Source organism: Streptopelia decaocto (genome assembly GCF_964273445.1).
Source record: "Streptopelia decaocto genome assembly, chromosome: 2".
NCBI lineage: Eukaryota > Metazoa > Chordata > Aves > Columbiformes > Columbidae > Streptopelia > Streptopelia decaocto.
Genome location: NC_138655.1, coordinates 48,352,452 through 48,377,139, shown reverse-complemented (window position 1 = coordinate 48,377,139; position 24,688 = coordinate 48,352,452). Strand labels below are relative to the sequence as shown.

Below are 24,688 nucleotides of genomic sequence, written 5' to 3'. Positions count from 1 at the left end.
CTTAATTCATTCTTTACTCTTTGAACATTTGTATCATTTCTGTTCACATATTTGATTTGCTGTGTCAGTCCCCCTCTTCAGTCGTGCTTTCTACACGTGAAATGCCAAAAGTAACAGCTTTTTTACTAGTTTCCTATTGGTTGGATTTTATTTTAATAAAGAATACTTACAAAAATGAACCTTGTATCTTGCTATTTCATTCTGGTCCTGCATTACGCATTCCTGCTTCTTTTATTTAGGGAAAACTGGTTCTTTTTTAATATGTAATTTTAGTAGAAAGACTTGTGCATGGAGCTATCTCCTCTCAAGTTGTTCTTCTGGCATAGTATCAGAGGAATAAGGTAATTTTTGTCACCACCAATTAAAAAGTTTTACGAAACAGGACCGTTATAAAACAATTAAACCTTGCAAATGCAGTAGTCTCTAGGAAGGAAACCCTGGAGGAAATTCTGCTTATTAAAACTGCAATTTTAGTTTCCATTAAAAAGGAGAATAAGACAACAGAAGATGGGCTGGCAAGACAAATTATTTCTTAATGTCAGTTGAGCTTATTTCAAATGAGATAACTTATCTGCACCAGGTTGGGTTCAACACATTTTTGCCTCCTCAAGTCATTTATCTAATTCAGTCATCTTGATTATAGCCTCATGGACCTTCATTTTCAGAGGAAGAATTTCCTAACAAACAGCCTACACAACATGCTGATTACTGAACAGTTAATTCTAATTAACTTGGCTATGGCAAGAGAATTTTGATAAAGTCCTAGAATGCAAATACAGTTTGGTTATTCTGGCCAAACTTCTATAAAATAAAAACCCACAGCAGAGTCTCCAGATGAGACATCAGAGTGATAGGGATCTAATTTAAAGAAACAAATGAGAAAATTAAAATCACAAATAATTTATTCTTCCGTTAGAATTGATGGAGTACAGTTTTAAATACCAATGAAGTACACAGTGGTGGAAAATTGGCACAGAACCTACAAGCATTTCATTCATAACAATGCTTCTCATGCCGTATCTGTTCAAACCTTGATGCGTGTTTTCTACCGACTTTAAGAAAAGTGTTTTCCCTTTAAAAATTATGAGCAAATTTAAAATCTTGTCTTCCACGTATAATGGCATATATATTATGAACACCAGTTGTTTAATTTCCCCCCCCCTCAACAAACATGATGGCCAACTGAAAAAAAAACAACAAAACAAAAACTACTGGGCCAATTTTAAGTTTTGTCCTTTATAAAAGTTGCCAGGAATTCCTGAATGCATATATTCCTGCACATCAGAATATTAATTTATTTATCTGATATATAGTTGCAGGACACTCTCAAAACCAAATTTTTGTGTACTATGCTATTGATCAAGGTGCTGCCTCTATCTCACATGCAACGCTAGAAGCATTAATGCAGTTCAAAACAAAATTTGGCATTTACCTTACCAACAGGTTTTACATTTGATGTTATAAAAGATCCCTTGGTCTCATGTTAACCAATAAGAAAAATGGACACGCACAAAAAAATGCCCCCTTTCTAAAGATATTAACTCCTAGTTAGGGAAGTTTAGATAGGCTTTACAAAGTCTTCTAGGCTATTTTGATACATACAAATTATTCAACTAAAGGTTAAAATACACTTATACAATACAGTCCTGTCCTCCATATTCTTTTTCAAGTTCTTTGCATATTCAAGCCAAGTAAAATTAACACTTGTCATTTTCTTTGTTATTGCAATTAATAAGAGGGATTACAGCTTGCTTATGCAAAGCTGTGACAAAACACTTGAGAAATAAAACCCAAACGTTTATCTTGTTACCCAAAAAATGTTGCAGAAAATTGTCAAACTATGTTAGAAATAATTTTTACAAAAATGCTTCACTCAGAAAAATTGGAAAGCTTAAAAAATTAATCTTTGCACAAGACTATATTATACTGTCCTTAATTATGTTCCCATTTAGATAACTGGGATTTTTTGCACATGAACCTATCAGTGACGTATGATGCTCTCCATCTTTTTTCACTCTCTTTATTGTACACCATTTCGAGACTTACACAATCAAGCATTTATCATGCCTTTACCCATTTTTAACAGTAGATTTCTTATCCTGTCCAGTGAGTAGTGTACTGTCTTGCATATTCACCACATGAAAAACATAATATACAAAATATTGCTGCTGTAAAAAGTGTGCATTTCCCCTTTCCCCCTACAAAAAAAAAATCTGTGGAAAAAATATTAAATTCCCATAACCTTCATAAACATACAAAGCTGTTCGCACCTTTCGGTCTGTAACAGTCTATTTGACACACAGTTCTTAACTCGCTGCATATTGTTATGTCACATATTTTCTGTCCAATATTGCCATCTAGAGTAGAGATGTGAAATCAGTTTCTGAGCATCTACAGTCTTTAACAATTAACCCATAAAGACTGTATACCATAAAACAGCCACAAGATTTTTCCAAAAGCTAGATGGAATGGGAGGTTCTCATCTCAGGAAGATGTCCACAGTGCTGAGGAGATAATATGGCTGCTAATAGATATTGCCTACCGGAATGTGAGTATTTTTTCACTGTTGATAATTTCCATACTGACCCTAAAAAAGAAATTCAAAATACATAATTAGACCACAAGACGTATTTTCCTGTATGAAAAACTGAAATCAGAAGACCATACAAATAAACAGTGAAATAAAAACTGATATGAGTAAGTGGTACAGAGCTTCATCTCACTAAAAGTCCTTTGTGTTTTAATGTAGGACTGATAATACCAATTTAAAGCCATTAGCCTAATTTGATCAAAATCATATGTCTTTAAATTCAACAGACTGCTGTGAAATCTACAGAGCACCACCAAAAATAAAAGATGGGAATTACTTCTCACCTAAAATTTGAAAATTATTTCCAAAAGAGAAGGTCATCTAAATTCAAAGTAATTTAGCAAACTAACCTGCTTTCAGAGATACCTGAAAATATTCATATATCAAGCATCACAGAATGGACTGATGCACAAATCTCAAAAAACAAGGCACACCCTGGTGAACATAAAGAACTAGTCAACATATCCTATGGGAATCAATTATTCCATAGAGCCAATACACAGAATTATTACCTTTATTGATATTCTCTTTTCTTTTGACAGAATGCAGAGGAGGGCAGAGGTGAAAGCATCAATGCTACGTGCTTACCATGATCCTTCACCACAGGGTTCAGGGCTTACAGAAACAAGTCATGTGCTATGAAGTGAACATGCTCCAAACTGCAGGCCCACCACCATTCCATGTTAAGCACCATTTCGATAAGGAAGTATTTTAAATTCCAGTTTTATGTTGCAATTTCAGGGTTTTTTCCATTGTAATATGACAATCAATCAGGAAGAAGTATTTCAGAACAGCTGCCAGCTGAGAACTTAGGCAGTGCAATTCCTATGGGAACGGCTAGCATGAAGGAGTGAAGAGGTCTCCTATAATTAAGTTTCCCAGTGGAACATAGATTGCACAAACTGGAGGAGTAGAGCCTAAGTGCAAGGAGGGTTATCCACTTCTACTGCAAAGAAAGTGGGAAGAAACTGCAAATTGAGATTAGGTTTCCTTGACCCTACATTTCCACAAGCAGAGTATTTTCCTGTAGCTTATTATTTACAGGCAGAAGCTGTAAATGCAGTGCATAAACATTTTGTTTGTCTCTAAATTACCAGACTGAGTTTGTTCCTTATTCCATCTCTAATTTCTGTAGAAAGGAAACCAACTGTTCTCCTTCAAAAATGTGGACAATTGTGGCTATTCTCACTTCCAAGAGAAAGTTCTTGAAAGTTCAACTGACCACCTGCTGAAAAATTAGGATTTTACTTAAACACTAGAACCTCAACTAGATCATAAGGTATGTTTAGTTAATCTCCATTTTATTTATGCTGATAAAGATTATAATGTATATATATATTTTTGAACTGGAATATTGTGTCCAGATCTGGGCCCCTCAGTTCAAGGACAGGGAACTGCAGGACAGAGTCCAGCGTAGGGCAACAAAGATGATTAAGGAAGTGGAGCAGCTCCCTTATGAGGAAAGGCTGAGGGAGCTGGGGCTCTTTAGTTTGGAGAAGAGGAGATTGAGGGGTGACCTCATTAATGCTTATAAATATGTAAAGGGTGAGCGTCATAAGGATGGAGCCAGGCTCTTCTCGGTGACAACCAATGATAAGACAAGGGGCAATGGGTATAAACCAGAACACAGGAGGTTCCTTTTAAATTTGAGAAGAAACTTCTTCACAGTGAGGGTGACGGAGCACTGGAACAGGCTGCCCAGGGGGGTTGTGGAGTCTCCTACTCTGGAGACATTCAAAACCTGCCTGGATGCCTTCCTGTGTAACATCATCTAGGTGTTCCTGCTCCGGCAGGGGGATTTGACTAGATGATCTTTCGAGGTCCCTCCCAATCCCTAACATTCTGCGATTCTGTGAATTCATATCACAAAGGTTAGTTTTTTAGAGTTTAGTACCTTCAACAGGAATAAAACCTCTACTTCATCCTTTGATTAGAACATTGGTTTTTTAGAGGAGTCCTCCACTACAAGACCAGCTTAGAGTTTTGGTGGCTCTTGCTTTTTTGTTTTAAACTTATCTGAGCAGAGATAGGTAAGAAGCAGCTGATTTTCAGGTCACTTCTTTCCCACGTTCAGTGTTCCTTTATACTGCTCAGAGAAAATCTGTGCAAAAATAGGCTTCAGTGTCTCCCTGCACAACTCTACAGTCAAAGGACTTTAGCTGCACACTTGAGGTGCTTCTGCAACTGGAGAGGAGGATTACTGGATTTATGCTTGTGGAAAATCAATTCAACAATTTTTATTTCAAAGCAGTAATGAAGAATGATCTACCATGAGATCTGGGAACCTTATATTTCATATTAGTCATTCACCATGAGGCTATGACAGAGATCACCTTAATTTTTAAAGGTCCAAAAATATTGTCTGGAGGGCCTTACTTTGCCAAATTGCGTTAAAACTTTGCAAACTCAGAAGAGAATGTCTAATCACACCTCCAGACAAAGGATTCTGTGTAACTCACTTAGGAACAAAATCCATGACAACTGTATATATACACCTGAAAGACCATGTCCTCAAATTCATTATTTTAAATGTCTGCAATAAACTAAGATTATCAAAGGAGTGTCTAAGAATCACAACTTTCTAATCCGATGAAAGAATACCTGGTCATATCCATAAGGCCTCTGTTGTGGTGGCTGTGGTGGCCCAGGCTGTGTGGGTCTGTATCCCCCGTACTGCTGGCCTTGTCCTTGTGGATAATTGGGATACTGAGGTCCTGGACCACTCTGGGAGGGGCCTGGAGATCATTAAAATGTAAACAAACAAACAAAAAGATTGCTTAACATGTTAAAAAGAAAAGAACAGTAGAAGCGTTGAATTTTACAACTGAGCAGGGCTAAGAAGTATTTTTACTGTGCAAGCAGGTCTTTTTCAACCTAAAAAGATTCTGTGGATCAGTGGCCCTCCTCTCACCCTAGAAAGCACCTTAGCTGACAGGGTCTGTACACCAACCACAGAAATGTTTACCTTTATTTATATATTACTTATTACCAATGCATGTAGTTCCCCACACAAGGTCATAAGACAGGAAAGAAAGCAGCAAGAAATGACAAGTCATAAACGTGAGTACTTTCAGTATTGAGGGAGGCAGACTCTCCTCCTGCCATATGCTGCTCCAGTTTCAGAACTTTACAGTGCCAGGAGCAGACAGATGATCAGCTGCATTCAGCATTTGGACTTTATGAAGAGACGAGCAGCGCTGCGTTGCCAGAAAGTCAGTTTCACACCACAGCAGGCAACCATAAATAGGATGTCAGGCAAGCAAGTTACATGCATAAAACGTGAGATGTAACAACCGGTAAATGCTATTGTGGGATGGAAAAAAGCACCCTCTACTCCATACTCCTCTGGTCATCTAACTTTCTCAGAAAAGGATAGGAAAAAACAAACAAAAATCCGCCCCCCCCCCCCACACTAACTCCAGCCTCTTTTGGCTGTAAAAGGAAGAGTTCTTTTGTCCATACAAACTCTTTCTGTTACTATTCACAGGGGCTCAGCCTGTCTACCACTGGAAGCTGCACATTACTACGATTCCAAACAAAATTAACTCCATTCCTTCCCACCTTGGGAGAGACGGTACTGTGTATTTCACTGACACTCAGATCTATCTTTTGCAGGGGACCAAAGTTAGCTTTTTCAACACCAACCCTTAAAAACTGGCAGTTAAGGAAGACTTGCAACTCTTTAGAAGTGCTTTCTTTCAAACAAACCAACCTTTTTTTTTTCCCCTCTCAGAAGAAACAGATGTGTTTTAGCAACAGTGTGATTCAGTGCTAGAGAGAACTAGTTTTAGCTACAGGCACTGGACTTTAAGATGACATCAGCTGGTAAATCTTTCAGTAATTCTGCATCTATGAGATGGTGAAAAAGATGATCTGGAGAAGAAAAGCTCCATATGCTCTCACCAGTCTCTTCAGGCTTCAAATCACCTTGAACTATGCAGTTTCAGCTTTCTACAGTGGAACAAGACCTTAAAGATTGATAATAATGGCTGGGATGCTGATTTATTTTTGCAAATTAGAAAGCAGTTAAATATTAAATTGAGCAAGGATGCTACATCCTAGAAAGTGCTGTGTTCATCTGACAAATGAAACCTGGTTTTATTTATTCATGGTAATTCTTTATAGTGGAATTCTAAATATTCAGTGACAGATTTCATAAAATAAGAATGAAACGTCAGTATCTAGTTCTGCTGAACAATAGAAATTGACTAGTAGATTGTTTCAGTTTACAACTTACAGTAGGTAAGTTGCTTCAACAGATTCTTTCATCCCTCTTAACTTAAATTTTCCAGAATAAGTCAGATTTTATTTCTTTACTTAAAAGATTTAGAATAGCATGCTAAATAGACCTTAACTCCAGTCCTCATTCTGCTCCTATGTTATGTTTAGCAGAACATAAGCATATGATTTTAAAACTAGCAATTCATCCACAACCTCCAAAAGGAGAAAACTTGCTAAATCTCAGCAGATCCTCTTAAAACTTAACTCTGTCTCAACATAATTGGATTTAATGCAAATCTGTCATTTACCTACATGATAAACAAGTCAGCCATGCACTGTCCCACATACCCACAATGCTGGAAGTTTTAGCATTTAAACCTGCAACAATGCTAGAAGCTAAAATACATAGAATTAGATTTCAGAGATTCCTTCTTCTGAGACAAATATATACAGCTTTAAAATAAGTAAGCAAACAAAACCTAGGAGGGCAGTATTTTCAGTATGCTCTCTGACCTCAAGATTTCAGAAATACAGCACAAAAATTACATACTGTTAAAGTTTCCTGTTTGGGAGGTTTTCCTTGAATACAAGGACTACATGATCTCACTTGTGGCAGAGGATTTCTCTTTGCTGCCACACATCTGACAACTTGCACCACTAGGGCAAATTTATAAGACGAGCTCTCTTGAAAGACGCATAGACAATGCTTCTATTAATTTCCTTACTGATCAGTACAAGAATTTTAAAGGAATGATCAATCTAATTTTTAAAAGATCTTGCTCTAAATGGCAAATCCAGTGGATTAAAGGGTATAAATGGCTCTCCACCATCTTTCTGCCCTCCTGACTCTGTGTTCACCTACAGACAGAAAAGAGCAGAATCTTTGACTCTTTCTAAACTACAGACACCTGCTAAAATGTTTTCTAGCCACCCTCTTTTTTTTTATGCTACCACCTTGTCCTAGGTTGCCAACAGATCCACTTCCCAAAAGATGCCGTCCTCTACACCTTCTTGTTTTGGCCCAGGGACATTGTGAGCACACCGCTTTTTTTTCTTTTTTTTTTTGCACAAGCCTGGCCTTTCAATCGAGTAAACCAGGGATGGAATAACATATGAGGATCTCTTTTGCTCTTTTCTGCGACTGCTGTCTATCTTTTCAGGTTCTTACCATAACCCTGCTGTTGTCCTGGATAGCCTTGTTGGCCTGGATATTGCTGCTGTTGTGGTGGATAACCCTGCTGTTGGGGTGGTCCTTGATATGCATCTTGCTGCTGACCATATTGCGAGTTTCCTGTAAGATGATGGCAAGAAAGCAAAAAATTATAAAGCTACCTACTCTATTGGTTCTTTTCCTTCTAAGATGCACAGCCAACAACACAAGACCAAAATGAAAATGCAATATTGATTTCAAAAACTGAACGAAACAAAGAAAACTCAAACCAAACAGAAGGAATTCGGTCAAACAAACTGCAGTTAAAGCCAATTTTGCAAAGTTGAACTGCAGCATTTTCAGCATCTCTGCCAAACGAGCATTACATTTACTGGACCATCACAGTCATAGGATCATGACTATGCTAAATAAAATTAAAAAAAAAAAAAAAAAGAAGACAAAATTAAGGACAGCTACAAGAGCACAGACTAGCTACACAAGATCAGCAAGCTGTTTCCTAACGGCACTATAATTATACAAAATATATACACACACAAAAAGATACATAACTGAACCAACAAATTTATGTTTAAATAAAAATTTCCATCGAGGTAAAAAAAAAAGTCTCTAGAGTGTTTTAGTCATTTTACTGTTGTTAGAAATGGTAAATTGTGGTTATTTTGGGTGTTTGCAAGAAATTATTCTGAATGCCTCGAGTTCCCTGCAATTTCCAAGACAGCCAGCAACTAGTATTCTACAAGAGCTTTGCATGGGTATAAGTTGTGTTGTGCAAGAATTTTTGTTCCCGTTGCGAGTGGGGAAGGAAAGGGAATGTATGTGCGTATGTGTGTGAAGGTATATAGATACCTCCTTCGTAGTAATGTTGTGAGGAATCCTCATAAGGCCTATCGTAGCCTTGTTCAGGATACGACGGTTGCTGATAACCGTAATCATTATGACCTACATCAATTCGACAAGAGACAGGAAGAAACGTTAATGGCCTCTGAGTGAAAACCCTAAAAGTATTTCATTTCTCAGAAAAAGGAAAAAATTTCAACTGGATATACATGGAAAAGAATTTTCAATTGTATTAGCCAAAGATTTATTAATATGATTTCCTTTCATTTTGAATTAACATGTGACAGGAAAAAAAAAAAGGCTTAATGCAGTAGTTTTAGCAACATCACAGCAAGGGATGGGTTTTAACCTTCTGATAATCCTTGTTGCGGGGGGGAGGAAAAAAAAGTACTTTATCTTTCACTCAAAAAAAAATGAAAGCATTTAGGCCTTTCACATGTAAATAACCTGAATTAAATTAGAATGAACAAAGAAAGCAATTATCATACTTTGTTTAACACCTGTTCTGCTGATCTCCAATTCAAAAGCATATGCTAAAAACAGTGTGAAATATAGCAAATAAAGTTCAATGAAGTTATGAACCACAATCTACATTAAATTTTGCTTTTAAGTGACAGAAAAAAAAAAAAAAAAAAAAATCACACTCTCAAGGTTTTCCCTACAAGTAGAATTTCTACAAGTTTTAAGAAAACTTTTCCTCTTACATTCCAGTCCTGAGTAGGATAATTTTACTTATCAGAGACCACAGGCATCCCTGATGAAGAAACCGATACATGCAGAAAACACCCCACCTGTTGTTTTTAGAACAAAGACATTTTGTCTTATGGGTGACCAAAATATCTCTTATTGTCAAGAAAACAAGCCAAAGTTTTATTTAAATTTGAAATAACATTATACAAATAATATAAATTTGGAATTAAATTTTGGGAAAAAATAAGGAATGGAAAATATTCTTCTAAAACTAAGCAGTCTTTGTAACTAGTTCTGCAACTGTACCATATGTCATTGACTGAACTAACATAAAAACATAACCATTAACATAAGCCTTATATTCTCTTTACCTTCTATGTAAGAGTAATAATGAGGTAATGATGAAGAATGAATCTTTAGAAGGAATAGGTCTTAGAGAAGTAATCTGGGCTACCACAGAGCTCGCAATGGTAACATCCAATTGCCTTTACTACAGTAAATTGCCTGTAACTGTCTTAAGTTCACATGTACAACATAAAAGTTCCAACGGAAAGTTTAATAATTATAAGTTAATGCAACTTGTGAAATAACTCTGCACATATATCTCCAAAATTAACACTGCAAGTTATATAGACATGGTCTGATGCATCTTAAAATCAGTGTAATAGAAATTAAAATTCAAACAACTAACTTGTATCCTTTCATTTGCAATGAGTAGTTGCTTTAACAGTTACACAGCTTTGCTTTGTGCACATTTTCAAAACATTAACATCTACCCCATTCCTTGAACTTCATGAGACACCATTAAGTTGCACACACGGTTATCAGAGTAGTCACGAGTCGGCATCGTTGTTCTCCCAGACTCCGCACAGCCTAAAAACAGGTTAATCGCAACTCTGCTAACTTATAACACAATCCAATAGCCCTCAGCACACTAAATTCCAAGAGGCAGGAGGACAGATTTATGCAATTTGAAGTTATGGTCTTGTCTTCGACACACTGGGGGAACTTCTAAAGAGGATTGACATCTACAAGCTCCTCAGGGCAGGGACCATTTTACTCCTTTGTAAAAATCAAGCAAAAGGCCCATACCATCCATAGCAGCAATAAAACATTTGTGTGACTTCTATTAAAACTAAACACTAAGTTAGAAAATAGAATATTTACAGAGAAACCACATCTTTTAAGCACATTTTTCCACTTTAATAAAATCTTTAATAAAAGGATATCGCCCTCGTCTTAATTATAATAAAGTCTTGACTGTTTTAATTAATCTCAACACTACTAGGTATACTAGGAGCCCTCCATAATTTTAGATAAACCAATCACAGAATTTTCATTTTGAAACACTAAAACTGTTCCACGGTTCAAATGAGAGTATTACAAATTACATACTTTAAGTACGTTGTAAAATCAGTCATAGTAACTTAAACTGTAGTAACAATTCTGAATTTGGAAGGTTTTGTAAATGTGAGGTATGATATCCAGTTACTGTTCTTGCCTCATTCTCGAATTTGGGGCATATGACTACATTAGTATTGGGCAGGTATAGAAAATGGGAAAGTTAATATTTATGAGAGATTACCATCAGGGTAATATTGCTGGTTCATGCCTTCTGGAGGACCTTGTCCACCATGACTGTATTGGTCCCCATAATAGTCTTCCTGGCCTGAGTACTGCTGTGGTGGGCCTGAAAAACCACAACCAGTCAATACGTAAATAACTTGTTTTCTGTGATATAAAGCCTACTAATTTCTGATTTTAGTATGAGAAATATTTCTCAAATGTACTCCCCACCCATATTGTTGCATTTCAGACAACATATATAATCTAGTTTACTTAAATAAAAAATATATATGCATTTATCTATATATATATATACACACATACTTGTTTGGCTGCACTAGATTGAGAACATACATATCAAACTACAGTTTTGAGCTCATTTTAGGAACATGTATAACAGATTAAGGTGTTAAAAATGAAGTTATCCCTTTTCTAAAAGGACTGAGAAAAAAATGCAAGATTGTGGAATATTGTTTCTTTTTGTAACTGAACAAATTAATAACCAATCGGGTACTCTGTTCCTTTTCTATACCTGTCATTTAAATATTGAAACAGAATTCTGCATCAGCATATCTGAGATGCATATTTTTAGATACTTCTTGTCAGAAAGAAGTCAAAACAAAGGAAATACTTGTCTTCATGTTTCAGGGTGATACCAGTAATCTGTTGCTGCAAGAACCACCCTTAAGAGGCTAATAAAAAAGAGCCTGCAAACAAAGCCTGTGACACCCGATGTTTTGACCAAAATTTGGTGTAAGCAGGAAGTGACATAAAATTGTTTTAAAGATGATTATTTTAAAATCAATCTAAACACATCGAAGTCCTACCTTGCTGCGGCGGTCTGTATGGAGGAATCTGTCTCTGACCCATCATGTGATTTCCTTGGTTAACTTGGCCCATCATCCCCATAGGTGGCTGTTGCCCCTGGTAGTGCTGGCCACCTGCTTGAGGCATGTTGTATTGCTGGGAGGGAGGCTGCTGGTGCATCATTGGACCTGTAAAAGTATCACATATGTCTTCTGTAAAACATGATTTGTGATTAAATCTTTCAAAAAGAGCATGGAAAACACAGCCTTTAAAGATGGACCAAAAAATGCTCAATATTTCTAGTGCTCTCATAAGAATTCATTATTTCTGGACCTATGGAAATGCAGGTGATCAATTCAGTAGCCAAGTTACAAAACAGAACTCAGTCTAAACAAGGCTGCTTTCTAGATATTTTTTCTTCAAACTACACAGACATTAGTTTACTCATACATACAGATAACAAACAGTTTTACCATTCTTTGTTTGCTCGTTTTAAAAAGCATCTGCAAAGAAAGTGTAGATCAAAACCAGATGGTGAAACCTTGAGAAGTCACAGAAAAATATTTAACATTATGAACTCCTTGGGACATAGTTTTAATAAGTAGTTGTTGTTATAGTCCATCAACAAGTCACTTAGCTGTTATCACAAAATAAACCATTTATTAAGCCTGTAAAGACAAACCGCTTGTACCACTGAGGCAATTGCACAATAGGCAGCATGCATAAGGCCCACAGAAATACAAGCTCTACCCACCACTGAACAGCCTTAAACAGCCTGTAACAAAAATCTTTTTTCATACCAACCTGCACCAAGTTTCTATGAGCCACAGGAAGATACCAGGAGAGATCAAGTACTGTCTGTGTTTTATCAACTGGGAAAATCTGGTTAATGCTGAACTTGGAGAAATGCTATTTTCAGTAATGAAAACAGTTAAAGACCACCTTTACAGCAATGAAAATTATGATTATGCCATTTCATTGTACGAGATTGCAGGTTAGGTTGATATAACTTTTAAAAAAATAACACCTTCTTCACTTCCTCTGCAGTACCACTTCAGACATGAGTTATTCTGGTATTAAAAATACGAGAAGCAAAGAGTTGTGACAAGGAGCTAAACTTCTTAAACAACGTGTTTACAACACATTAATTCACACCATTTACCACCTATTGCACATTTTATAATGGTGAAACCCTGAGCTTTTTTTGCCCCTTTAAAAAAAACATTTTATGAACTAGAAAGACCACTAACTAGGCCTCACTAAAAACCAAAACAAATCAAAACATCAAACTGGCACAGCCATTCCTTAGCCACATCCTAGGAGAAAAAGGATGGTGTATCATCTAGTTTTCTACAAGCTAGATTTGTCCTTGCATTTAACATTTTTAAATATCTAGGTAATATCTAGGTGCTGGCGCACATGCATAAAGCACTAGCATAAACCACAATACTGGAAAATTACCTAGATACACTCAATACTGATAATGGATTTATATAAGGAAAGGAATACATAGTCACTTAGATCCCGTCTTTGTGGGGATACAAGAGAAAGTTAAGCCAAGTTAATTAACAGTATGAATTCAAAGTACGTTAGTTAAATCCCATTAAAGCCCTGTGTGGAATCTCTCTGTGAGAAGTAAAGTGGCCTTAGTTCTGTTAAGCTTCATTTTCCTCTGAAGATAAATATCGGCTACTATTAAAATGATCCAGTTATGCTTCTGTCCTACAGCATGGCAGTATCCGTGTCCCAATTTTAAAGTTAAATGCTTTAAATTGAGATACTGTAATGATTTTTCACTTTGCAAAAATATATTTCATTTTTTGATCTTCTGAACAAGTAGACAATTTAGATCACTCCACTTCAGTGCTCCTCTGTTTGAAGGTACTGAGAAACATTAGGCAGCCTTGGAAAAAAAAAAAATAGAAACTTGTTGCCATAATATTCCTAGATCTCAGGAAAGCTTGTTAATTAACAATATTAATATTAGTCACAATACAATGTGATAAAATGTGTTCAGTCCCCATGGTGCAATGTAGAGGTTTTCTGTTTGCTTTTTAAATTAGAACTTCATTAACACTTTGTAGAGCCACAATGAGAATTCACTACCCTGTATCAGACTGTGTATTGTGTTAATAACAGAGTACCTGGCTTCCTTCCAGTTTGGTTCACATCTCTCTCTTATTAAGACAATACCTAAAAGAAGAACCATGGTCTCTATCGTCTCATGCAAGAAAACCATTTTCTGCGGTAGTTTTGAGGGAACTTGAATTCATTTTTTTCTTTTGAAAAACTCAAGCCTACAATAATGCTATATCTATTCATCGTATAATGTTTAATATGATATAAAACTAACCTACGAAAAACTCTCCACAAAACTTAGGTCAAAAACTTAAGATGACTAGTTCTAAGACTTTTAACACTCGTAGCACATATTTTTACAGCCCACTTAAAATAGAGCTCTTGAATCTCCAACCAGGTCACAACAAACTACAGTCAGTGGGAGTCATGATCTCTTCCAGACTTTCAGATAAGACTTAAAACACAGAAGTTCACAAAACTGTGCACTGCAAGAGAATGCTCACTGCTTTCAAAGACTCTCCTTAGAAATTATTTTCTGGTGAATTTTTGGAATTATTTATTCCAGTGAAGACAAAACGTCCGATTTCTAGAGAGTCCAAGAACATATCGTGTAGGACTATTCCTGTAAATATCCAAGTATGCAAGCACACTATTGTCTTTCCAAGAAATTATTTTACCTTTGGTAGTACAAAAGTTCCATAAATGTTTCTGTATAGTCAAAAGGCAGCCTTCACATGTCAATATACTAGAAGCATTTTGGGATAAAAGTCTGAAAAAAAAAGATGCTAAGAAGTAATACTGTAGGTCCTGTGAGGAGTGCAGGCAGTTTCAGTAGCCATTAAACAGGCATTTAAGAAATGCACAGCGTTGACTCCAATCAGTCTTTTGGAGCAAGTGAATGTATAAAGCAAGGCAGACAATAGGTGAAAACTAAACTGCTTGTTTTTCAATTTAAATAAAAATAGTCTACATTATCAAGAATACACAACATTTTCTTCAACTGCTCATTTCAAAGTCATCTTCACCTACTAAATGATAAAAAAAACTGTTCCTGCTTCATCTAGTGTGCATAAGGAAGACTCACAGATAGAGAAGAAAAGGTATGTGGATATAAGTAAAAATAAGCTGTTATGTTACCCGATCTTCTTGTAAGTGCAGTGACCTGGTGACCATCTCCTGACAAGAAATGACTTCAGGAAACTGCCAACCTATTCTTCAGACATGTAAGACGAACAGAGAGAAACAAAACTGCAGACTAGAAGTGGGTCTCAGATAAACCTAACAAATTTGACACCAGAAGTGTACTGAGGATGAAAGAGTTGCAGAAAAACTTAGTGGTTTAAAAATGTCTCCTTAACTTTGTCTCTTCTGCTGAATCTCAAATACTGGTGGTAAATGCTATGAGAGGACAAGAATAACTGCTGACATGGCTGAAACTTCTAAAGAAGCAAAGAAGTGCAGAACCACACAAATGAGCCAGTGGTTCTGCTGTTCTGATTATAGAGCTCTGGGAGCAGCTGAGTATCACCAAAAAGCAGCAGTACAAGCCATTTCTTCAGATAACATCGGATGTTCCTGTCTTCATGGGGACATCAAAAGAACAGGAATTCCGCACCTGCCTCATCTCTGTGATCTCTTCATATTTGCTTGCAAATGAAAGAGCTCTGAAACTTTAATGGAATTTTTCTAAGTTTATACAAATGAAGCTGTCATTACAAAAAAAAAAAAAAAATCTCAGCACCAGATTTGACAACTGGTCTTCTGCAAATTATCAGGTTAACATGACAGTCTCATGCAGAGTTTTCCCTGTTAAAAGTAAACTAGCTCCCCTCCCTCACCCCAAGCTCATTAAATACAGACTGGAGAGCTTGGCAACTTTCCTTCAAGTGCTTCTGGCAAGGGAATGGAAACTTAGCAAAAGGATCTGAGAAATGCAGGTTCTGAGATGGTCAAGCTTAGCAAAAATATCTGAGGGAAAAAAACACATTTCTGAGATGGCCATGTGATAATTTCTTGGTCCTTACTTGTGAAGCATTTGAGTTCTACTGTTTATTATTGTTCTCTGTGAAAGACCTGTTCAACATAAGAGGGATTTCCACGAGTTGCAGGTTCCAGAAAACCATGCTTTTACCTTCCCTCTGAAAAGTCAAAATTGGCAAGACTTGAAATATTTCATTCAACATAAGTAGCTTCCTATTGAAAAGAAGAAATGAATCCATAAGAAGGGAGTTTCTTCCATATTCAGCTCCTGCTGCTTCCTGCCTTTCCCACAAAGGTAGCCAAGATATTCCTTGTGGATATCCCAGATTGCCACAGTAGCTGCTTAATCAAGAGTCATCTACAGAACCTTCCACTTAAAACATTCTGTTTCCTAAGTCCAAAATTACTAATATTCTTAACCTTTAACTGCACTGACTATATAAAAACAATACCATGAAAGTTTTGCTTCTCACTGAAGATATTCCTCTGGCTAGCACTCTATAAACTAATGCAAATATATGAGTACAAAGTGGAGAAAAAGTAAATCCAACACTGGGTTCTGTTACTATGCATTTTATTTCTTAATTAGCACTTTTTAATCTTTTCTTACTAACACCATCTGCCTCAAAATGTGTGTACACACCAAGATGTTTTGCTAGAAAACACATGTTAAAAGTTATGTTAAAACCACCCAAAGGTTAGATCAAACCTTCTTGTGTTTTTATTAGGAAAAAAACATGCTATAATGTAAAAGTACTGGCCTCATTCAGTACACAGTATGTATTATTCACTGAAAAAGCTATTTCAATATTTTGCTTTCTCCTAACTGTTCATGTGAGATGCCATGCCGAGTCACATACGGAAGACAGAATGATTAATTTACTCATGGGTTTTCTTATGGCATTTAAAACTAAAATGTCCAAATCTTCATAAACAACATACTTTCACAATACTCCTGTGAAATCAGACGGGATCATAATCTTATCAACAGATTAATTCCTCTACAGATGGGGAATCCATGCAGAGAAAGACTGAGGTCAAAAACATCTCCTAATTTTAAACACCCAACTTGAGATACTAAGACCCTATCTTGCAGAATATTTAGTAATATATTTAGCTAGTTGTTTTATTAACCGGTGGATACAGTAGGATCTCTCATTCTCAATATGGATTACCCCTTAATAAGATAAAGAAACAAAGCATGCTTAGGGGTTCACAAATATTTTCCGACAACAATACTGAGGCTCACAAAATTTTGCTTCATTTCTGTTTCTGAATGGCAGCACACACTACCAGTTAATAAATCTTTAGTCCAAATCTATTATTCCCTTTTTGTTAAAACGCATCTCGATGCAATTTCCTAGCAGCTCATTCTTATTTCTTCACTTAGATGACAAGCCTGCAATGTCTGTGCTTGGCTGAGACCCTCTTGGCTACCTATCTAAACCTCTCATGGTCTCAGAGATTTCTCTGCCATTCTCTCCCCGGCTGTCTTAGAGTCACAAGAGAGGGAAGATACAAAAATATTTACTCTAATTTGTCACCAAATCTCAATATAAACATAACAACTAAGAGCAGAAAAAGGAGGAAATGTATTAAGTGGACCTGACTAGGGATATTCTTAGGACAAAAACCTTAGCTACCAACACATAACAAACATGCACATCTTCAGACTTAAAGAATTCTTCTCCTATAGATATTTATAATATGACTAATTCAGGACACTAGTTCATTGAAACAGCAAATGGCACCTTGCTGGCATAATAGACAAGTTTCAAAGCCTTGCTCTAAAGAAAGGGCTACCTGCACTCCTAAATTTACATGTGAAGTGCTCTACTTACTAGTGTTTTTGTGAGACACTGACACATTTTAAAGAATGTAATTTTTCACCCCACTGTCAGAAACGGCTTTCACTTCCGTGAAACTTCCACAAAAAAAAGTCAGCCTTGAAGCAGACACGTATAATGGAAAATGGCTCAGCCTAAAGGGTCAAAATTTGGCAAAATTAGAGTTACCCTATGTGAAAGGTTATTGTGGCCCTATGTGTAGGCAATGGTACCAGCTATAATTTGGAACCTATAATTTGGTTAGATAGTCCTCTCTTCCCCAAAGCTACTTTAGTACTATTGTTTGTTCAGAAAATAAACCTTTTCAGTATCTTTCTGCCTAATTTCTAAAGAGCAATTTTCAAGTTTCACAGAGTACTGAAAATACAGCAGAAGAATATTATGAGGAAGAGTAAAGAACACTACTTTGAGATGGAATAATCATTAGTCCTAAACTGTAAGCCAGTCATACAAGGTAAGTTGTTTTCTGTAGAGCAACTTAATGGATGGCTCCCTCACACATACTGCTATGTATTTATTGCTAACCCTCTGCAACCAAGACGTTTCAACAGAGCATGCAACACAAGACACTTCAAAAGCATCTTACAAAATTATTCCCTCCATTGGGTATTACCAAGAACACACAGGTGATCTACCAGTTCAGAGAGGCAGTTGAAAATAGTCCCACTTGTGATGGTTTCCTCTGCTATGTGCCTACCTTTTGTTTCTTCTGCTGTTAAAATTTTAAGAAAAATGCCACTAACAATGTGGATTATGAAGCACTCAGACTTCCCACTTCCACTACTGGCAAGAAAACTGCAGAAACAGCTGTTTCGTCTTGACTTATTTTTGGTCTCTCATTAACTTAGCCTTTTGTCTGTTTTGAATGCTTCTGTGATCTAATAATCAAACTGATCAGTATGACCTGGTCTGTTTGTACATCTCACTAACAAATGGTATCTATGTAACAGAGTGGAGCTTTGGTCCCCAATGAGTATACTGCAGTAAGAACCTGTGTTACTGAAGGATTATTTTTTTTTCTACAATGACCAGGGAGGGAACCTTAGAAAAAGAGAAATATGTTCTCCTACAGTATCTGAAAAGAGATGAAACCTCAAGTCAAGTTATGTCCTTCAGCAAATATATCTGTAAAAGTTTATACATATTAGAAAAAAAAAATACTTGCTGAAAACATGGCAGAAACATTTTTAAAAAATTCTGCAGTATGGCTTCTAGCGGGTGGTATGTCCAGATCCAATGTAGTAACAGACTTAAAAGTTAAGCTGAAAATACTGCTTGCTGACTTGTAAAGCACACTTATAAGAACATGCAGTATATATAAAACTTAATAATTTAGTCTGTTGTGACTCTAATGCAATATTTTAATTCTGTAGTGTCCTTGCACTTCAACAAGGACCATACTGTCAACAGGATACATCATCTGTTTATGCTATGCAAATATACTAGACACAAAATTAGTCTTGAATTTCACTATATGCACAAGGACATATCCTAAAAACAGTAGGGAGTAGCAGATTTGTTCCTGGAACTGAATTTTATTTCTTCAAGATTAACAGACATTCCATGCTAAAACAGCACGCAGCAGAGAACAGAGATTAATTAGGTATAAAAATTGACGGCTAACTGACTTTTAATTTTTCAGTTTACCCAAGAGACTGAAGAGTAGAGATGTATTTTATCAACTCGAGCAATAATAACACTTAGGTAGAAGTGTAAAGTCGGAGAAAGATAAACAGTAGTTCAAACTCATAACCGATGAAAGCAGACCCATTCCCAGATTCTCACACAGCACCTGAAAACAACTCAATGTCTGCAAATAAATAACAGGCCACTAACACATGGGAGGAAAGGAGATACAGAGTCCTCCAAACATGGATACAAATGGATTTCAAGAAGAAAATCTGCAAGGAAAGACCTGTAAAAAAAAGTCTGTACCTGAGATGTTTCCTTTTAACAGAAGCTCACAAGCACCTCACTTACCTTGGTTTGGTTGCATGTTCATGTTTGGTCTGGGACCGTAGTTGCCCATTGGCTGCCCCTGGCTCATAGTCATCTGATTCTGCACTGGCATGCTCTGGGAGGATGGCACTGAGTGGTTATAGCCGCCCATTGACCCGTGGCTACTTGAAGGCATGTTCATGGAACTGTTTGTCATATTGAGCTGGCTAGGTCCAGGTCCTTGCATAGGCATATGGTTGGGTCCTTCAGAAAGAAAAATGGGGAAAAAATATTCTATATTAAGTATCACAAAACAAGCAAATACAGTCATACTGAATCACAAAACTGAATGAACGTCATTAGATAACATTACTTCAAAACAAAGCTAAGAGTTTATGATTTCCCAACTTAAATTTAGAAAAAAGTTAACAGTCAAAGTTCAGTTCTGCTACACAATGTGTTTTCTTTTGTTGAGCAGCTGAAGCTACTAAAACAAAGGTGTAAGTTATCATACAGCTCACCTTATATCCATATCATATGCAAAACTAGTCTTTTTGGTATACACACAACATGTTCAGAATTTCAACCTAAATTGCACAACATCTGTTTAGCAGCCAGACTGGCAGCTCTATCACGGCTATATAACTGTTACAATAGCTAGAACTTTTCTGTTTATTCAATCAAACCATACTAGACACTTTTCTGAAAGTAACAGTTAATATTTTTATCAGAAGTCAGGCAGTATTAACTTTGACATGGTACAAATACATGTAGAATAAAAATGGCTGAAGGCATTTTTGATGTTGTTTGAACACATAATCTGTAGCCAATATTCTGCCACTGTATGTACACATTACTAGGGTGGGACATGATGACTGGAAGGACAACCACCAAATTATGAGCTCACCTCTCATGCTTGCAAAGATGCAAAGGAAGAGCATCTACCTGTTCATATACCCAGGAGGCCAGCTATCCCTATTCACCCTCTATTTCTCATCTTCCTGACAACACAGGTTGGAATCAGATTGTTCTCAGAATTAAATCTACTCTCAATAGGTATTTTTAAAAGCATAAACATTACAATACCATCTGATCAGCTTACTCAGCAGCTACTAGGAGTAAATAGTAAGAGGTGTGACTGGATATAAATATGACAAGTGAAAAAAGTAAATGAAATGCAAGGATTATGCATATGTGAGCACCACATGAAGAGTTTTTGAAGATACGTACAAACTAGAATATGTGACAGAATACGTCAACTGTAAACAAGGCAAGTGCCAATACAGAGTTCACTAGAAGATGCCATTGCTGCCAAACATGCCATAGGTTTTTTAGTTAGTTACACAACCCTAAGAAATACAGAAAACTACAGGAACCTAAGAGAAACTATGTAGGAAGGTAATAATTTGGTTATATATCTCCCCATGGAGAAAAACAAACAAATAAAAAACAAACAAAACCACAAAGCAAAACAAAACAAAAATAAACCACAAAAACACCACCAAAAAAACAACAGCTAACTAACTAACTAGATATATATCTGCCTTCAGATGTACACAGCTCCCAAGTCCTGTTTTGGCTAAAGAAACAAATGCATTAATCTAGGACAGAATGCAGTGAAAAATGACAGAGAGTTGTACACATGGTCACAGAGGCAATACCAACTGACCTGCAAACAAAACGACGCAGAACAAAAATGATAAAAATGATCAAAGAAATCAGCTACTAAAAGCCACCACGAAGTAACAGAGATTATGCTTAAGAATATGTTTGTCCTCTTGCCCTTTTTAAGACACTTTATTGGAATGAACATATAAGCTTATTTTATCAAGGAAAGTGAAAAAGCTAAAAAAGGTATCATATGCACAGTTCACTGCTTCTGCAGAACAAGGTGAGCAGAGATTGCTGAATTATACAAAGGCAGTCCACCACAAACAGAGGAAAAAAAAAAAATCTCTGTGAATATGATTATGACCAGGGGACAGAGAACTATAGATGCCTATACTGTCCCCTCTTCAACTGAACACTGCCTAACTTTGTAATGGTGAGAACATGGAGACAGTTTAATTCTGAAAAAGTGAGATAATCTCTGAGCATGACATCAACGTGTTAAAAGTAAAGCTAAGGTGAAGAAAAGCCCCAGTCTGTAGTGCCAAGCAACTACTGCAGGACTGCTAGAAGACTACCTTCTTAATTTCTATCCTAAGGAAAGGAAGGAATACACAGGGTTCATGTCAGAAAGTCAGTAACAAAACCACTCCCAGGTCCTTTTTGTTTAAAGGAAGAAATTGTCAAGAGTAGATTTTAGAGAGCTAGCCAAGCACACAGTAGAATAAGTTTATAAAGTGGTATACATAAGAAACAAAAGAGGGAAGGCAAAAATCACTGCAGTAGAGAAGAAGCTGAAAAAATAAAACACCTTCTCTAAAAGGCTGGTTTACATGTCACATCCAGTGTTGAATCAAAACAGGAGAAAACACTTGTAAGAAAAAGCTGGCAGATGAAATGTTACGGTTGTTTATGTTCTGGGATCAAAATAGGTAATCTGTTAGTCAGAAGCTAGAAGACCTGGACAGAGGAAAAGCTAATATAATACTATGAAAACACCTTGCAAAACACAAACAGTTAAGAACACACCTTATTTTTTAATAGTTTTCCAAAATATTTCATGGAGTTCTCCTGCACACAAGGACACAGTTGATTTTTTTTAATATGAATGAAATAGGAAGACTAGAATATGAATGAATGAATGAGACATGAAGTGCTTATCTGCTATTAAAATAACTGTTTCAAATGCTATACTAATTAGATTGTGTTACATTAAAGCTAGTGGAATAAATATCTATCTTTACCATAAAAAGAAGCCCTTTTTCTTCTTAAGCACTTACGGACAATATCTTAGCTCTGAGAAGCTGTAAACCAGCCTAAGTGCATGGGAGACTACATTTGCAGGAAGGAAAGAAGACTGTGAGAGAACCTGTTGGCAATACAGAAGCACCTGCTATTCAGGAAGGTCACTTACCAATACCAAGACAAAGGTCAGAGAACCCTACAGCGAGTCTTACCTTTCAACTTTCTATACATGATAAAATAAGCTCAAGAAATTGGGAAGATAGCTTGCCACTCGCACAAGCCAGTTCATCACCTCCTTCCAAATCCAGACCACCCTTACTTCGCATCACACAAACTCCCTGTCAATGTAACTCTTCAGGCAGTAATTTTTTCAGACAAAAGCCATAATCTGTCACACTCAGTTCCACCATAGGCTGAAAGTTTGTCATGACTGTCTTCCCTGGTAAGAGGGCACAGGCACCAATTTGTCAAGGGATGTAACTCTGGGCCCCAGCAGCACTTTAAGTCCTTTATTAACCACAACATAATTATGAGAAAAACTGCCCCTTGACCTTTAGGTAATGGGACAGGTCTATAGCAGAACTTTAAATCAATTAATGTCCTGACTGTCAGTAGACAGTTCAATCCTCCAATCAACCCTACTACCTGCACTCAGGCCTGTGGAGGACCCTTCTTCAGAAAAAGGCTTCCAGAAATCCTTAGACGGTATTTTTAAGAGCCTGCATTTTATTTCTTCCAGGCTGGTCAACTTGTGGTTTTCAACCACGGATTCTCTCACTTTGCATGTTAGTGGCTTTATTCCTTTCGGATAGATCATCTCTTCAGACATTTAAGTTTCTGCATCTGGCTTCTATTATGAAGTATCTACATAACTGTAGACTAAGTGCCCTATAAAGAGAAAGCAAATGCATACGCTGTGGAAATCACAACAAATACATGTCTATGAAATACAGAACGGCTCACATACAGACAAACTAGCAAACACTTAAAAAAAACCCCAAGAAACAAAAAACATTCAGCTATCCACTTAACAAGATGATTCTGTTTCCCTTTTTCCAACGCCTAACTACGAAATTATTTTAGCATGCCTTTCTGGTATTAGAGATGCTCTCATCCTAAGCTGTTTATTTTCACATCCTCAGAGACAACCTTAAATAGAGAAAGGAAGGAACAGACATTCAAAAAGGGAATATGTTGGAAGAAAGGCTAAATTAAAGCTTAGTTGGAAACCATATTTAAGTATTTGTCTAGGTGAATACCAAAACAAACCTATTTACCTTTCACATATTTTCATAAGAGCTCTTTTCTTATTCTATGTAATTACAAAATATGTATGTTTAAGTAGTGACTTTTCTCCCCCGTGGCTCTGCAGTGAAGTCATTATGCTCAAATTGTGACTTAGTAATACTTCTCCTTGGAAAAGATCATTATAATAACAGTAATATGATTCCACTAGAGGGTCAAAGAGACTGATTTGTGAGAGGCGATGCTACACTCCATGGGAGCTGATGGATCATAGATGGATAGAGGACTCCACAGCCAGAATATTTCTGCCCTACTTAGGAAGCAACATATATTGCTCTTTCCACTTCCAAATGCAGACCATCACAAACATGTATGATGAAAGCAACTTCTTCTCTAGATCATTTATTACACACGGCCTCTGGAGGCTTATTCAGCTACTCTCCTCAGAAAAGCTGTCACTATCAGGTCCATGTTATCAAGATTTGCACAGAAACTAGAGACTACAGCAATGACATTTTTTACTTCATATTAGGTTTTGCATAGTTATCTACTGTGTTTGCTGTCGTGGAGCTCACCCTTGTGCCCATTAAGAGATGAATTTTCAAGGATCTTTGACAGCAGTTTCCCTTCTCAGAAGAACCAATACCTTGAAGAGGTTTTGTATGAAAAGTTCCTCCATACAAAAAAATGAAGAGGACCTGAACAAAAGCAATCTTGGGAATGCAACTTTAAGCTAGAAGCCAATTCACATGAAATAGGCAGTATGACTTTATGAGTGGAAATTTTGAAAAACAACCTCTGTATAAAGCAGCAAGCTTTTCCAGGGCCTCTTGCAATCTGATCTGACTGCTAAAGGGAATAGTT

General features: G+C 36.6%; 1 protein-coding gene across 3 annotated transcripts in view; it reads right to left on the bottom strand.

Moving 5' to 3' along the window:
• Window positions 1-884: 884 nt before the first annotated feature.
• SS18 (SS18 subunit of BAF chromatin remodeling complex) overlaps window positions 885-24,688 on the bottom strand; it is a 44,371-nt gene continuing 20,567 nt past the window's right edge. Inside the window, exons 5-11 of one of the 3 annotated variants that reach the window (XM_082045439.1) lie at window positions 19,769-19,990; window positions 11,903-12,070; window positions 11,095-11,199; window positions 8,829-8,921; window positions 7,980-8,102; window positions 5,192-5,325; window positions 885-2,587 (exon numbers count right to left, since the gene is read on the bottom strand). In XM_082045439.1, coding sequence (XP_081901565.1) covers window positions 2,561-2,587; window positions 5,192-5,325; window positions 7,980-8,102; window positions 8,829-8,921; window positions 11,095-11,199; window positions 11,903-12,070; window positions 19,769-19,990 — 872 coding nt within the window. In that variant the 3' untranslated portion in view covers window positions 885-2,560. The remainder of the gene's footprint in view (window positions 2,588-5,191; window positions 5,326-7,979; window positions 8,103-8,828; window positions 8,922-11,094; window positions 11,200-11,902; window positions 12,071-19,768; window positions 19,991-24,688) is intronic. The other 2 variants (XM_082045440.1, XM_082045441.1) reach the window with 2 other exon arrangements.